General features: G+C 44.7%; 1 protein-coding gene across 8 annotated transcripts in view; it reads right to left on the bottom strand.

The window, feature by feature from the left end:
• Positions 1-10414, bottom strand: part of fli1 (Fli-1 proto-oncogene, ETS transcription factor) — a 111629-nt gene extending 101215 nt beyond the window's left edge. Inside the window, exons 1-4 of one of the 8 annotated variants that reach the window (XM_072486811.1) lie at positions 9947-10414; positions 9217-9297; positions 2128-2333; positions 440-594 (exon numbers count right to left, since the gene is read on the bottom strand). In XM_072486811.1, coding sequence (XP_072342912.1) covers positions 440-594; positions 2128-2333; positions 9217-9255 — 400 coding nt within the window. In that variant the 5' untranslated portion in view covers positions 9256-9297; positions 9947-10414. Of the gene's footprint in view, positions 1-439; positions 595-2127; positions 2334-4478; positions 4647-5858; positions 6434-6576; positions 6599-9216; positions 9652-9946 lie in introns of those variants that run through there. The other 7 variants (XM_072486813.1, XM_072486810.1, XM_072486814.1 and 4 more) reach the window with 7 other exon arrangements.
• Between the last annotated feature and the right edge of the window lie 5462 nt (positions 10415-15876).

Below are 15876 nucleotides of genomic sequence, written 5' to 3'. Positions count from 1 at the left end.
GTCATTTAAATAACTCATCCAGAATCCTGAACAAACCGCACCGACTCCACAACACTAACTCTCCAATCCACACGCTGTTCTAGTTAAAGGGACAGTGTCATTTCGATACGCAGCAAATGCTGAGGCTTAGCTCGCACCAGCCGGTTGAGCAGCCGATTTACTCAATCCAGATGTATGCAACCCACTCGGCTAATTTCTGGTAATAGCAATTGAGTGCATAATTGGATCAAATTCAGTCAGCTTTAGCGATGTGCTCGAGTCTTATCACTGGCATTTCACCTTATTACAGTTTTTTTTTAAAACGCAGATTTGAGCACATCGGGTCATGGGTGTATGTTGGGAGAGGTTTCCATTCATGTGTCGGTTCGGCCCCAGCTGCACAGTTAGATCACGATGCTACCTTTCGCACCCTCACCCGGGCCCCAAGGGATCTCGTTACCTGCCGGGACGATCACTCTCCTCTCGTTGGTTGTCATGTTAGGCGGGGGAGGTCCGTTTTTCTCCTCCATGTAACTGCTATAGCTCATAGGGTTGGTGTCGGTGCCGCTCACCAGTTTATTGCATTTGGCCACGCTGCAGTCTACAGGTGAATCTCTGTCAGGGTTAAGGAGAGAGGCGTCAGAGAGCGAGGAAGATACGACTACAAAAGCTACAGGTGCAGCAGTTGCTTCTTTCCATTTCTCCATCTCGCCCTTCGCTTTGCATTCTTTCGGACGTATTAGAACGGTTCCCTTAACAAGCCCCTCTCTGAAAATGTGGGCAGCAGTTACCAGGACTCGGCATTGTGAGTCATTTTAATTACATCTCTTTGTGTATATTGGTCAACAGCGGATTAACCATTGTTCAAATGAATACTGCAGACATGACATCTCCTGAAGAAACATGGACAAGATTTTCTGTGCCTGTTAGATGTGAACGAAATGCCCTTTTCAATTGGTTTATAGTTTAGTTTTTAAAAAAACGCCCTGCCCGTTGTGCATTTAACCTTCAATATTCCAAAGACAAGACCTGCTGTGCCCCTGACAAAATCCACTCCAATGAACAATGAGAATAGCCATGTCATTGTTTTAGAAGAAACTGATAAAGGTGGCTACGAAAATAACGTGAATTAAGAAAGTCGGGGCAGAAAGAAGATGTCGCCGAGATTTTGAAATGTCTCAGTGCAGTCTTGCAGAGGCGGGTGCAGTGGCTAGTCATCCAAAGAATGTTTAAATCGATCATTGCAATTTGAGAATTCTAATTTAATTTTAAAAGAATCTGGAATCAGTAAAAGCTGTCAAATTATTCTAAGACCCAAGACTAATGTCCCATGGGACGGAAAGCTGACCTCCTTACTTGGCCTGCCCTGAAAGTTACTCCATATGTCAAATGGCCCAGCAAATCCACTCAGTTGTATACAAGGCCCGTCGCATCTTTTCAGCCCAACGGGAAATGAGCCAGGTCCCACTATACCAGACCGTACCTTGCACAGTTCCCTCAAGACATACCTGAACCATGGCACGCACATGGAGTTAGAAGACATTTCATTTGGATGGTTAGTGTTATCGTCCGCCATCCCTACAGACTGCGAGGTAACCCTTCCCTTTGGGTACAGAGTGAACAGATCGCAATCAAACCCCAAAAGCACCTCCCAGCGGACAATGCCGGAGATTGGAGGTTGCTGGGTGACCCCGGGAAGCGCTGAGTCCCTTGGGGCCATTTACAGATTGCACTGTGCTCCTCCTGGCTATAATGGGTGACCAATTCATAACCAGAGTCAAACATATTACTTGCAAGTCAGTTGTGGTTTATATTCTAAATACAATGTGCGTGTTAAAATCGTATTTATAAATATGGTTAGATGTTATTTAATGTTATGTATCGAAATACACAAAATATCAATGAGTTCCGAAGAGAATGCTTGACGTTTTGTTTCTTGTTTAGTTCTCGTTTGTTCAAACACCGTTGGGTTATTTGATCTGAAGAGATTATGCAAGGTTAGGGCGTTCTCGGGCAGCATTGCTTTAGGACAATGGGACATTTGTAACATGTGGAGTGGGGCTGGGTACAACGTATCGTGTGTATGATACCCTCAGTTCTACCCAAAGATCTGTCTTTGGTGGAAGAGGCTGTCTGATCCGATGTTACCTGGACCCGTTAATATGGTCGTATTCCCTCTTGATATTAACCCTGACAGGCTGGTTGATCCATTCTTGTTGAGGCAAGGGATTAATTTTGTGCGTTTGTCCATAGTCGGCGGCAGCTGAAGCCGTCATATCCGCTTTGGGGAGGTGTGAAGCCACGTACGAGGTGTCAAACAGGGACTGGTCGTCACTCACAACCGACAAGGCCTCCTGGAAACAGGGGAAACAGCAGAGGGCAAATAGTGAGAGAGTTACAGGTTCGGACAGCTAACATAACTCCAGAAGCTGCACCCCCTAACATAAGGCAGATGTCGGGAGGACAATATACTCATGATACAGCGTCTCTCTCCAGAAGAAAGTTCGATATGTTACCGCAATAATTATTTAACTAACCAACTTCATGACGATTATGCAATCACATTAAATAGTAAGCGTGTTTATCAATATCATACACATCCATTTTTAAATACACCCCCACATTATCGAAAGGAGTTTTATATTCATATAAGCTTGATATGCTGTATAGTATTCTGGTTACAGTATATTTGTGTTTTAGGTAAATGTATGTATATATGTTCCGGTGAATAGGCACTGACGGGTGTATTCATGGGTGTGAGATGTGTATCATTTGAAACTCACACCATTAACTGAGTCATTATTAACTGAGCACTTTCAGGGGCCATATTATTTCAATTAAAACTGAAAGGGACAATACTATAACCGACTGTAGGAACATTGCGTTTTGTAAGACGGAACCATGGTGCCTCCGCCACAGGGATCTTTCAATCAACTCTCCAGAAACTACCCCAACCCTCTCCAAGAAATCTCTGGGTATGATCGGGATTTGTACCCAGTTGTGTGAAATGCTGTCTGAATGAATGGCCGATCATGAATGAGTGTGGCAGCCTGCAGACTGAATAGATCCGCAGCATTTGACGGTGATGAAGTTTGAAGCAGATTTGAGGGTGAGAAGGTGCTGGTGGGCGGCTGTTTTTCTCCTGTTTCCAGCTGCAGGAGGAAGTTACCCACCGGGCTCAGGGTGTGAGCCAGGGACACTCGGCAAATATCATTCACGTGCACTGCTCCTGGCTTCTTATTACCCCTCCGTTTATTGCACTTGCCAGATCTCAGAAACCATCGGCGAACTTCACTCGGCTCCGTGAAAGGGCCAGAGCCAGAAAGAGAGAGGAGGGAGAGGGAAGAAAGGTCTAACCCCAGTCCAGCCCAACACCAGGAACACAAACCAGAAATAAATGCTCACTGACAAACATTAAACATGAACACAAGTCACAAGTCTTTCCGCGAGACCAATGGGGAAAACACATCGTTTTTCATCTTTATTGTATTCAGGAAAAAGGAAATCTGTCAGGAAACAGGAGTGTAAAGAACGGAAGTGTGCTGGTTTGATAAGGGAGGGGGATTGATGAGAAACCTGGTGTTCAGTTATGAATCAATCAAACTTTCATTTCAAACTGTCAGCTGTTGGGGCGCTCACCTCCCACTCCCGCTGTGCGTTCCCCATCTGTAACGCTGCTTGTCTTAAAAGTGGGTCCATTTGGTGCTATAGATGGTGGGACCCTGTGCCACACGGTGGCCGCTCTCTGTCCCGCGGACACATTGGAAGCACGTGAGAGAACTCAGTTCTGTGTGAGAGGGAAGGGAGGGAGTGTGCTGTACCGGAATGAGCGGCGTGGTCCCGGGGCACAGCACACCGGAGGGGTACACGATGGGGCATCCTGGTTCATTAAATGGTTGTTCCCATGGTTGCTGAGTGGTGCTCGCCGCACGTTTGTCGCTCCTGGATGTGGCAGGAGGACCATAGTGTTGCCGAATGGCTGTCGGGCGCTGTGCCATCTAACATTGCGCAGTGTGTGAAGGTGCGGGCGACCCGCGGGCAGGTTTCCTTGCACTGAGAGTCCGTCCCCCCCCCCTCCCCCCCCCCCCCCACCACCTCTCTCCCGACCACCACCAACAACCTTTGGACCCCTTAACCTGGCTTAATCTGGAGTTAGTGAAAGCCAGTGTTAGTGGGCAGCTACAGTCCGAGCACTTTGGGACAGACAATGCCATCCAAGTGAGTTGGAGAAACAACGTCAAGGTGGTGGAGACAGAGTAACTCACACCAGGGCTCCCTCAGCAGCCCTCTCCAGCTCACGCGTCCCCCTGACTGAAACAACACTCTGCGGCCTCAACGCTGGAAAGAAAAAGAAATGGGAAGCTGACAAATCGGATCACTCTTCTGGGCTGGAAACTTGTGGAAAAAGTCGCGTCACCCCAAAGGAAAGGGGACGGGAGCGAAGCGCCCGAGACGGACAGCCTCTAAAGCACTCCCCACCCCTCCGCTCTCCTTCTTACCTTAATCGTGCCGTCCATTTCACCCGATTCCTTCCCTTTTCCCCAAATCGGAACAATATCCCAAACATGACACGGACAGGAGGTAATTACAACCGCAATTCTTGCTCGGACAGGCGAGGTAACCGGATGAAAGATTGACAATTTTGGGAAGTGAAGTCAGCCGCCCGAGAGGAAGCCGCTGAACCAATGGTGGGGGTTCATTACACATTTTTTTAAGCAGGATATTTTGGCCGTCAAGATAAGGAAACAGAAACAATAGCGATTTCTCTATTCCGTGGTTCAAGCGCGTTTTCCTGTCGGGAAGCGCCCCTCACCCTCAGTCGTTTCTGTTCTTATTCCACATACACACACACAGATAAACACACAGCATTCAAACACAACACACTCAAACACAACACGCTTAAACACACAGCATTCAAACACAACACACTCAAACACAACACGCTTAAACACACAATATTCAAACACAACGTACATTCAAACACAACATACACACATTCAAACAACACACTGAAATACAATACACAACACACTCAATCACAACACACTCAAGCGCAACATGCACTCAAACACAACACACACTGAAACACAACACACACATGCGCAGACACAACATTCAAACACAACACACTCAAACCAAACATATACACAAAGCATTCAAACACAACACAGATTGAAACACAACATATACACAATACAATCAAACACAACACACAACATTCAAGCACAACACACCAACTCAACCATAACAGGCCCTGCACTCAAACATACACACACCAAAGCGCACACACAAACGCAACACACATACATACATAAACACAGCATTCAAACATAACACACACACACAACATCCAAACACAACACACATAATAGTCAAACACAGCACATACACACAACATTCAAAGACAACACAAACACTCAAACACAACACAAACATACATACATACGCAACACTCAGAAAGCAACACAAACACGCAAACACAATACAAACTCAAACACAATATACGCATACATACGCAAGATTGAAACACAATATACACTGTTCCTGTACTTAAGAATAAAATAAAACATCAACGCATGCTGTGGTCACAGCTCATGTTCAGAGTAATTTTGAGGTTTCCCCTTTATCTTGACACATTTGGCCAAATCTTTTGATGAACAAGCGGGCATTTATTTACGAAAGACACGGGCGAGAATCCCAGCCTGGACACAATCTCAGCGACAGTTTTCGACAAAATAGTTAGAAGTTATAGAAACTCGGACTGTCACCACCGAACCACTCAAACGCCCCACCGGACTAGCGTTACACCGGCAATCTTTACATAAATATATATTTAGAAACTTTTACTGAAAATATATAATTCAGAATCAATGGTTTACCTGTTCATGTGAAGTTTTTACTGATTTAAAATGTATTTATTTGAAATTTCCCGTTAAGTTCAGATGTTGCGCTCCTGATTTTTCTTTACAGGTATTCGGTTTTTCTCCCTGTCTTGACTAAATTGGCGAGTTAAGGTTGCCGTTTCCTCCCTCCCCCCCTTTCTGAAATTATCCTCATCAATCGAGCCAGCATTTCAGTGCAGCTGCAGGTCGGGACGTGAGGAGACCGCCGGGGAGTCGTGGTGCGCTCACACTCACCAATGGGGCGAGTGTTATTTTCACCGGTAATTGCAGGCTTCGTTCCTGTATGCACACTGAGTGCAGCTTCCTTTTTTCTCATTAACTGAATCCTGGCCCCGTTTCCTCAGTCCCAAAGAACGTTTCTCTGTAATGAGCCACTTTCAATGTGTCTTCGACCTGGGCGTGCACACGTGCAAGAGAACTCGGACTCTTTCCGAGTCAAGTCTAGAGGAATGCTCTCGCTGGACACGAAGGGCAACAGGACGTTTTAATTATTCCTCATCAGATTTCAGCACATGTAGTTATTCAGAGATCGTGCATCTAATGAAAGACATGTTCTCCAGGTAACGGAGATTCTCGTAGCAGATCAGCCACCGAATTTTCAATCGCCCTTAAAAAAATCCAGATTTCCACCAGGAACCCTCCCTGTTGTCTCTCGGGACCACCCCGCCGCGGTATCTAAGCCCCTGCCTCCTACCTCTCAGTCATGAAGCCTTGCACTGAGGTTCCATCCATCCCCCACAACCCGACTGCAGCTACTATACACACAGACCACGATCCCTGCGTGCAGGCCATAAGGACGGTGAGATTGGGACCCAGAAGGGAGCCGGGCTCCTGGAACTTAGATGGTCATCACGTTGGAATGAAGGCCACGCAAATAAACATCAATATTTGTTTCCAATTCGGAACATAGCGAACAAATTCCCAGATTGTTCCCGGGATGTGACTTTTAAAAAAATAAATAAAATAAATGCTTCAAATAAAGGTTTGAACTTGCGATGCATGTGTTCAAAAGTTAGAAAGCAACAAAGGTTATGTGTCAATTGTGGGTCAGTTGTGGAAGTGAACTTTAATGTACCATTGTACTTTTTGGGCGGCGATGGGAGGGGGTGAGGGGGGGGGCGGGGGGTGATGGGGACAGCATCGCACATTAAAATAAAACCAACCTCGCCAACTTTGGTTTTTAACAGTGCCGCGGCATTCCCACAATTGCAAAGGGCTTACAAAAAATAGCGAGGGCTTGGAGAGGTGGGGGTGGGAGGGGGAGAGGAGGGGTGGGGGGGGGGGGGGGGGGGAAGAACCTGCGACTCCAAGCACACAAGCAAGCTGTCTGGGCCGTTGCTCGAGGCCATAATTAATTTGAGATTTATTTTTATTGGAGAACTCCTAGTCTCCGCTGACCTTAGCAAAACAAGTCTGCAACGAGGACCTGGATGCGCTTGAATGAACCATAATATAACTGCAAAGCAATTCTTGCTGGCCTGATTTGATTTTGTCTCGGAGAGCTCAAAAATTAATACACAGCTATCTTTAGAAAGTAATGAATGTTGGAGCTGTAATGAGGCACCGTAATAAAGGGGGCGATTATTGCCCCATATGAGCCCCAGGAAGGGGGGCTTTCTCTCTGACGCTGAGCCTCTCTCACTTGGTGAGCTTTGGTTGAACTCTGGCTTGGAGAAAGAGTAAAGAACAGACTGAGAATTGTTCCAATTTCGCAGACCTCTCCCCCTTGGTTGGAGACTGTCTGAAAACCAGCCTTTGTGAAATAACACAAACGTTATGACTGGATGAAAAAATATGCTATTTCAAGGGCGTTAGGTACGAGCCCGAGGCCCGCATACTGCACTCTTTAATATCGCCGCAGAATATTACAGGCATCAATGCTTTCTAAAGGTCCTCTTTAATAAGTCTGAGGCGCGTTTTAAGCCTCTGTGATATTGCTTCCCTTTTGATCGAGTGTTCGCTGCCACAGTATGAAATAAATAAATCCAGACCTTTGCACACCTGCCTGTAACTGCATGGGTTTCACTTTGAATATGCGCGGCATAAGAGGTCAGAAGACTCCCCAATGGCTGCGAAATGCACAGAATCGTTGCTTTGCATAAAATGAAATTAACAACGCAAGTCGCATATTGTTGACATTAGATACATACACAGACCTTATCCACAGTGGAACGATTATATGATCTAACGAATCAAAGGAGGGCACTACGAATGTTCTTTTCATTTCATTTCAGATGGTTTATTTAACTGTTGTGTCAATGTCTGGTGGATTTCTCCCGTCTGGCGAGCCTGCCTGTTCGACTTAGGGGGATTCAATGCGTTTATCACGTCTGGGTGCTATGAAGAAATCCGCTGCCCAAAAAGGGGCAAAGGCGGAAGCAAAGAAGATTTCGGTTTGGAGTTGGTTGGATACTTTGCACAGACATATCATCCAGACACTGGCCATGTGACGAGAAAAACAGAAAGCTCAGCTGATCACAACTTGTGGATTCCCTTCGTCTAACAGCTTCAGATCGCTACTCCCAAAGCAGATGTGGAGTCATTCCACATTCACTATATATATATATATATATCTGTAAACATTCTCGATGGTTACATTCAAAACTCGTTTCTCTACTGTTATATAATTTGGATTAATTTAGTTTCACATACGCTGTGACTAGGCCCGAAATGTAGCTGCCACACAATATGAATTTATGTACCAAAGAGTATTACGATAGATTAATTAGCCTTCGTTTCAAAATTCATATCCAGGACTGGCCTTGGGAGTTGAGTTGACAATTTATATTAGTCTTAAAACATGGATAGACAGGGAGGGAACGAGAAATGCAACGGCGACAATGGGTTTCTCCAACACAACTAAAACTATTTTCATTGAATCCAGCTGGGTGTCGCCTTTTGGAAGTTACACGCGACATGGCAGATCTGAGTTATGGCTGGGAATAAGGGGGTGGTATTCCCAACAGGTAATATCACTGCGGTAAGGATAAACTGGGCTCAAGTAAGGATTTTGTGGATGGTCAGGAATGAAGGTTACCAAGATTTAACCAACTGTCAGGCAGGGTCTTGCTTTTCAGATTCAGTTAGTTTCTGAAATTGGAACCCCTTCTGTGGACAGAGTTGTGTCTGGGCCACTGGAGTTAAAGACATTGCAGTTGGGAATTCAATCACAGCGAGCAGTTAACTGCGAGTGAAACATTGAGAAATATTTTCCATACGCTCCAATTTTCTTCTGTACTTCTTCACAATAAAAAACACTCTCTCGGGCATGTTGAATGGATTTACTCTCAGGCCGTTGGATGGCTCTGATGGGAGGCTGCAGCCTCGATCTTACCTTTACGTAAGATGAGGTGTCCGGAACAGTCTGAAACATCCTCCAAGCCGCCCTGTGTCCCGCTCCGATTGCGTCCACGTCCTGAAACGAGTCCCACATTTGAGAGTGTATACAGCAGTCGGGTTTTAGTCAGTGCCCCTTTCACCCAGGCCACCATACCCTGACCCCTCTACATTTCCTGTCGACTGCCTGGCCGTGTCCAACCGCACACCGCGGATATAAAATACATCCAAATTCACTCAGATAGGAAATTACTTTCCCCTAATCCGCAACAGACACTCCTCCAAGTGATGCTGCTCAGGAACTGTTTAGACGCTACTTCTTTAGCCATTCACGCGTCTGTCTGTCTATCACAGTCTCTGTCCCAGGCTTCGTTCTCCTTCTTTATCTGTTGTTGGGTTAACATTTTGTGCGGCATTCCTTTCACTTCCATCCTTTCTCTCCTTTAATATCTACCACGCCCCTCGGTTCGCTTCTTAACTTCTCTTTTTCTCCCTCCCTCTCATTCCTTCCGATTCTCTGCCTCTCTTCACTTCGGGGTCTCTATGATGTCCCAAACTTTCCGGATTGTATTTCTTTGGGTCCGCTAATCCGTGAGGGTTAGTCAAGCTCTCCCCACATCAGTATTATTATATATTCTCGTTTTAAGTTTATTTTTCAACTGCTCATTGGTCTGTGATTCTCTCTCTCTCGATCCTGTCGCATTTTATTATCTTTTTAAAGTACTTACCCTGAACGTTGGCAAAAATACCAGTCGGATTTTGACCCCAGCACCGTACCTGCGAGACAGGAGGTTTAGCGGCCCATTGCTAGTCTAATACTGTGTGTGGAAAAGTCTTGACAAGACACTCCATGCTGTGGTACAGTGGGGGCTGTGTGTGCCTCAGAAACTCCAGACAGACCGAGTTCAGCAAAGCCTGGGGGAATTATTATTAGCAGCCCGTTATTTGTTTAAGTCTCTGTTTAGTTGATCATTTTCTTAGATTAATTTTAATTAATTACTAGAAAATGGAAATCCTCCTCTGTCAGACTGAATTTGAAGCCTATCCCCGTGGACAACTGCCCACCCCCATCCTTAAAGTTTCACCCTAGACCCAGAGAAAAGGAAAAGCTATCAGATACCCTTTTTAAAAAATGAGCTAAACCAAGAAGCGACGCTGAGTGGAGCTCCAGCTCCGTCCGTAACTTCAACTCAAAATTCAGGTTATTTTAAGAGGGATTGGATTTAACTTTAAAAGACTCAGTCCTAACTTTAGTAACAAAACAAAGAGAAACCACCGAGTTATTTTGTAAACAGGCATTTAGGGTGTATTCATTCTCTTTTTATCAGGAACCCATTCATCCCGCCAGTCTCCCCTCCCCCACAGTGATCCAGACTCAAGCATATTGAAACATTTTTCTCTGAACAGTAAGATATAGTCGGGGTGAAAGAGGCCAGACGGGTCGCTCTGTCTGCGTTCAGCTCCATCGTTCAATTATCAACTAACGGAACTGATGAAGGTATTTAAATTTCTGGGCAATGCAAAGTTAACTAGTTCATGACTTTGCAAGGAAGTTTAAAGCATTATTGAGAAAGAACGCGCACCCCACCCTTCCAGAAATCACATAATTTTAACAATGAGTTATACATTTCAATCATTTTATACCTTTAGGGTTTGGTGGTGTGGTTTGGCTCAAGCAACAGCACAGCGGCACACACACAAACACAGACTTATTCGCTCAAATTAATGGATAGATGACTAAACGAGTGAGTGAAGGCCGTGACCTGGAGCAGAGCCGAGATCTGGAGCTAATGAAAACAAGCAGTAACACCAGGCCCGCAGATTTATAAGTTGGACAATATCACAACCATTGAAATTAAATAATGCAATGGGAAAGAAAATTGAGACACCAACCTTACAAAAAGACCCATACACCCCCCTCCCCCCGCCGCGCCCAGCGAGTAAAGGGAAACGGGTCACTTCAATAATAGGATTCACACTGCATCACGTTCACAGTCTCATTGCTCGCCATCTATTCACTCTTTGTTCAATAAACTGTAAACTCAATTGAAATTCAGTAAATAGTTGATATAAGAGTGGTTGTATTTGAGATACGGCATCTGGAACATGAGTTCTCAGACGTAATCTACCGCACACTCGAGTCTTATATAAACAAAAAGAGGAACATGTGTTAACAAGAAATATGTGACTGAAGTTTGAGGAAGAAGACATTCATAAAATAGTATGTCAATTTTGGACAACGTTGTGGATCATAGAATCGCAGAATCTTCCAAAAGGCGGCCACTCGGCTGTCTTTCGAGCTGTCCGACTTAATTGCGCCCCGTAATCCTGTAAACGAATCCTCTTCAAATGCATGTCCAATTAAAGTTTCCATGAATCTGAATGCAGCGCCCTTTCAGGTAGGACTTTTCAAATCTAAACAATCCTCCTTGTGAAATAATTTCTTCTTATTTCTATTTTAATCATTTGTCAATTATTTCAAACCTTTAACAACTTTACATTTTCCAGAGGAAACTGCTTCTTTTTACGTGCTGTAGCAAAACCCCATATAATTTTGAACAACACTAGGTCTTCCATTAAACATTCTCTGCCCCAGGGAGCACAATTCCAACTTCTCCATCAACATAACTGAAGTCCCTCATCCCTGGTATCATCCTTAAAATCCTTCTCTGTGCCTTCTCCAAGGCTTTAGCGTCCTCCAAATACTGCCATACTGCGGCCAAAGCCCAGTCAGTGAGTTGTAAAAGTTTAGCATGACTTCCTTTTCTTGTATTCATTGTCCCTCGTTACAAAATCAAGTGTCCCATAATCTTTTGTAACAGCCTTATCAACTTGCCTTACCAACTTCAGTGATTTAATGAAAAAGCAACACCGTTCCCTTCTGTTCTTACAGCCTCTCAACATAAAGCTATTTAAATTATACCACCTCTCCATGAAATGTCTCCTAAAGTGATCATTTCCCACACAATCACATAATCTTTGCCGTGCAGAAGGAGGCCATTCGGCCCAATGAGTCTGCACTGGCTCTCAGAAAGATTATTCTACCCGGCCCACTCCCCTGCTTTATCTCAGTACCCTTGGACATTCTCTCTTTTCAGATAGCAATCCAATTCCCTTTTGAATACCTCAATTGAATTTGCCTCCACCACCCTCTCAGGAAGTTCTCCCCAGGCTCCAGCCACCCTCTGCGTGAAAAATATGTTCCTCGTGTCACTTTCATTCCTTTTGCCAATTATTTTGAATCTGTGCCCTCTCGTTATTGATGCTCCCTTGAGTAGTAACTGCTTTTCACTGTTTAACCTGTTTAACATATTCCTCAGGATTTCTGTCAAGTCTCCTCTCGGCTTTCTTTTCTCCAAGGAAAACAGTCCGAACTTCTCCAAGGAGCTGGTATAGCACACTGGGCTAAATCGCTGGCTTTTAAAGCAGACCAAGCAAGCCAGCAGCACGGTTCAATTCCCGTACCAGCTTCCCCGAACAGGCGCCGGAATGTGGCGACTAGGGGCTTTTCACAGTAACTTTATTGAAGCCTACTTGTGACAATAAGCGATTTTCATTTTCATTTCATCTATCCTCACAGCTACAGTTCTTTATCCCTGGAGTTATTCTTGTGAATCTCCTCTGAACTCTCTCCAATGCCTTCACCCCCTTCCTCAAGTATGGCACCCAGAACTGGCTGCAGTGCTGCAGATGAGGCCTAACTAGTGTCTTTTATAAGTTCAACATGACCTCCTAACCCGTATTAAATTCATTTCCCATGTGTCTGCACATTTCACCAATCTATGCCCGCCTGAAGTTTGCTACTATCAACTAACTATTTACTACATTATCAAGTTTTCTATCATTCTGCAAACTTCGAAATTATACTCCCGACACTCAAAGTCCAAGTCATTAATACATAATGATACAAGTGCTGGTCTATTTAATACAGACTACAGGGGAACCCCACTGCATACTCCATCCCGATCGGGAAAAAAAACATCCGTTTGCCACCATTGTCCTGCTCAACATTAGGGTGATTTGTAATCCAAGTTTACATGGAAACCGTCAATGAAGCGTGATCCAGTTAAATGTCACTTCTCTTTAATAGACTCGTTAAGCCGGCAAACTCCGGACTGCCCGTCAGGGAAATCTCTCATGGAGCCCATTCCTCGAATGGAACAACGTGTCTACCTTTTACAAAAAGATCACTCCACAAATCACGGTTGATAATGCGGAATAATAATAGCACATACTAGAAATACACAGTAAGGCAGCTTGGGTGTGAAAAAGACAGGCTATTGCTTCAGGAGACCAAAACTTCAGAAAAAAACCGCACCTTTAAAGAAAATTCTGACGGCCCTGTCCGCAATTATATTACATTTCTTAAATAAACGTTCGGGCCTAAATTCAACTAACAGGAGCGGTGGAGTTGGTGCAAAGACAAAACTGCATCATCTTCGTAAAAAAAAAAAAATTGCATCAATTTTTAGAACAAATATATTGAAATATGTCAGTTTCAAATTGAATTTTTTTTGTGCATTCACAGGAGGCCGATGACTATCAGCAGAACTTTAAATCGCGCAGTCCCCTAACCGGCTCTAAGCAGCTCCTTGTTCCAATACACGATTCTACCAAATTGACAAGGCGGTAGCCTGAAATTGGAGTATTTCTGGTGACAGGTCATCACCTGAAACGGTTCTGTTTCTCTCTCCACGATTGCTGCCTGTCTTGCTGAGTAATTCCTGCGTTTTTTGTTTATATTGGAATATCCCGAAAGTCTTAGGCAGCACGCTGCTTTCAATTTACTGCTTGCTAGCTCTGGAACCACAGATGGAAGCCGCTGAATGGGCTTCAAGTCTAAATAAATCCCCAGGCACTCCTTTAAACAGTCTGCTTACCTGTGTCAGATAAAGAAAGTTACCAATTTGTGCAAAGCCATCTAAAGGACAACATATGTCTGGCTTGCAGCTGCATTAATTTTCTGACTGCAGTTCTTTTTAAAGAGGTGGTTGAAATTGATGTAAGAGCTGCCTGTTTCCCGGGTGCCGAGTGATGCAGTGGCACATCAGCAAGAGCTCCCAGTGGCTGGATTAAATGGCCATATTAAATGGGTACTGTGCTCACCCCAGTCCAACGCCGGCATCTCCACATCATGGATTAAATGGGGATATGCAATGCGGCAATGTCGTGAAGGAAAATGAACGGACAAAGTCAATCCAACCGGTGCCAGTCCTGTAATTCGCTGGATCAAAGCGCATTGGTTCAGTCTCTGTGAGAGAAGCACATGTTTTCAAACTTCATGTTCTTATCTAAATGATGAGATGTAATTGTAACTTTACATGACAGATTCTACTAATAGGGTCAAGGTACGATCGATGTGAGGACCCACCCGAGGAGCCCGCAGTAACGCTCAGGGCTCTCGCTGCAGCATGTTCCTCTTGCGGTCATGGTGTGATCCAGATTTCCCCGCATCCATCTGTCTAATTACTGAGAACGATGGGAACCCGAGTACCGTGGTGGGCAGCCCTCTTGTCTCTGGCCCGTGGAAAAGTTCCCTGCCGTGCCAATGCACCGGCAGCTCTCCTGAACCAGCTCCTCCCCATTTCTCCGGCCCCTTCGCCCTCCAAGTACGGCATCGCCGGACCGAGACAATTCCATCCGTATTTGACTGACTCAGTGTGTGGAACATGTGCTTTTCCAGTCGTACTCCAGGACCTGAACACAGAAATTCAGGCTGGCACACGTGCATTACCAATAGATAGCTGTTTCAATGGAGGAAATGCGAAACTTGGGCCTGGTGTAAAGGATCAAATAGCGCTGTTTGAAAAAGAGCAGAACTTGTGTTCTGGCCAATATTTATGCTTCAATCAACATAATTAAGAAAGCACTATCTGTTCATTATCACATCGGGTGTTTGTGGAAGCTTCCTGTGCGCATCCTGGGTGCTGCGATTTCTACATCACAACAGGGGCAACACATCACAATGTAGTTCATTGGCTGTTCAACGCTTTGAGATGTAGGCTGGTTGTGAAAGGTGATTTAGAAATGATCTTTTCTGTGTGAATATGCATTCGGGTGTGGAAATGGTTGTGTGCTGGATGGGTGGTTATATGTTTAGATGCTAAGTGAGGAATATTCGTGTGTGTGTATGTTTTGATGCTGTCTGAATATATATACATATATATCCTTAGGGATTTTGTGAGTGTATATTTGTGTATGTATATGTTTGGGTGCTCTGTCTATATTGTCAGGAATGCTGAACTTTACAAGATGGCTGTATTTAGAAATGCACATTTAAGACAAAGTGGGATCCAGTTGGCATGGGGAGGGACACTCAAACAGAAGTCCATTGAAGTGTGATGACCTTTCATTATTGACTGTGAAACATTATTGACATGAAAAACATGTAATTACTTTAAATTGGACAATCACAGCAGGTCTGAAAGCATCTGTGGGGAGAGCAGGGAACTAACGTTTTGAGTCTGGTTAACTCTTTCTCAAAGTTAGAGAGATGTATCTTTGTGTTTAATTCACTGCCACTTCTCTTCCAGGAATGTCTACCCTTAAGAAGTAGTGCTCTTCTCTCCGGCAGGATTTCCACCTCTCTAGTTTTGAGAAACAGTCATCCAGACTCGATACGTTAGCTCCCTTCTCTCTCCACAGATGCTGTCAGACC

Source organism: Scyliorhinus torazame, chromosome 21, assembly GCF_047496885.1.
Source record: "Scyliorhinus torazame isolate Kashiwa2021f chromosome 21, sScyTor2.1, whole genome shotgun sequence".
NCBI classification, from domain to species: domain Eukaryota; kingdom Metazoa; phylum Chordata; class Chondrichthyes; order Carcharhiniformes; family Scyliorhinidae; genus Scyliorhinus; species Scyliorhinus torazame.
This window is presented reverse-complemented; position numbering and strand designations above follow the sequence as displayed.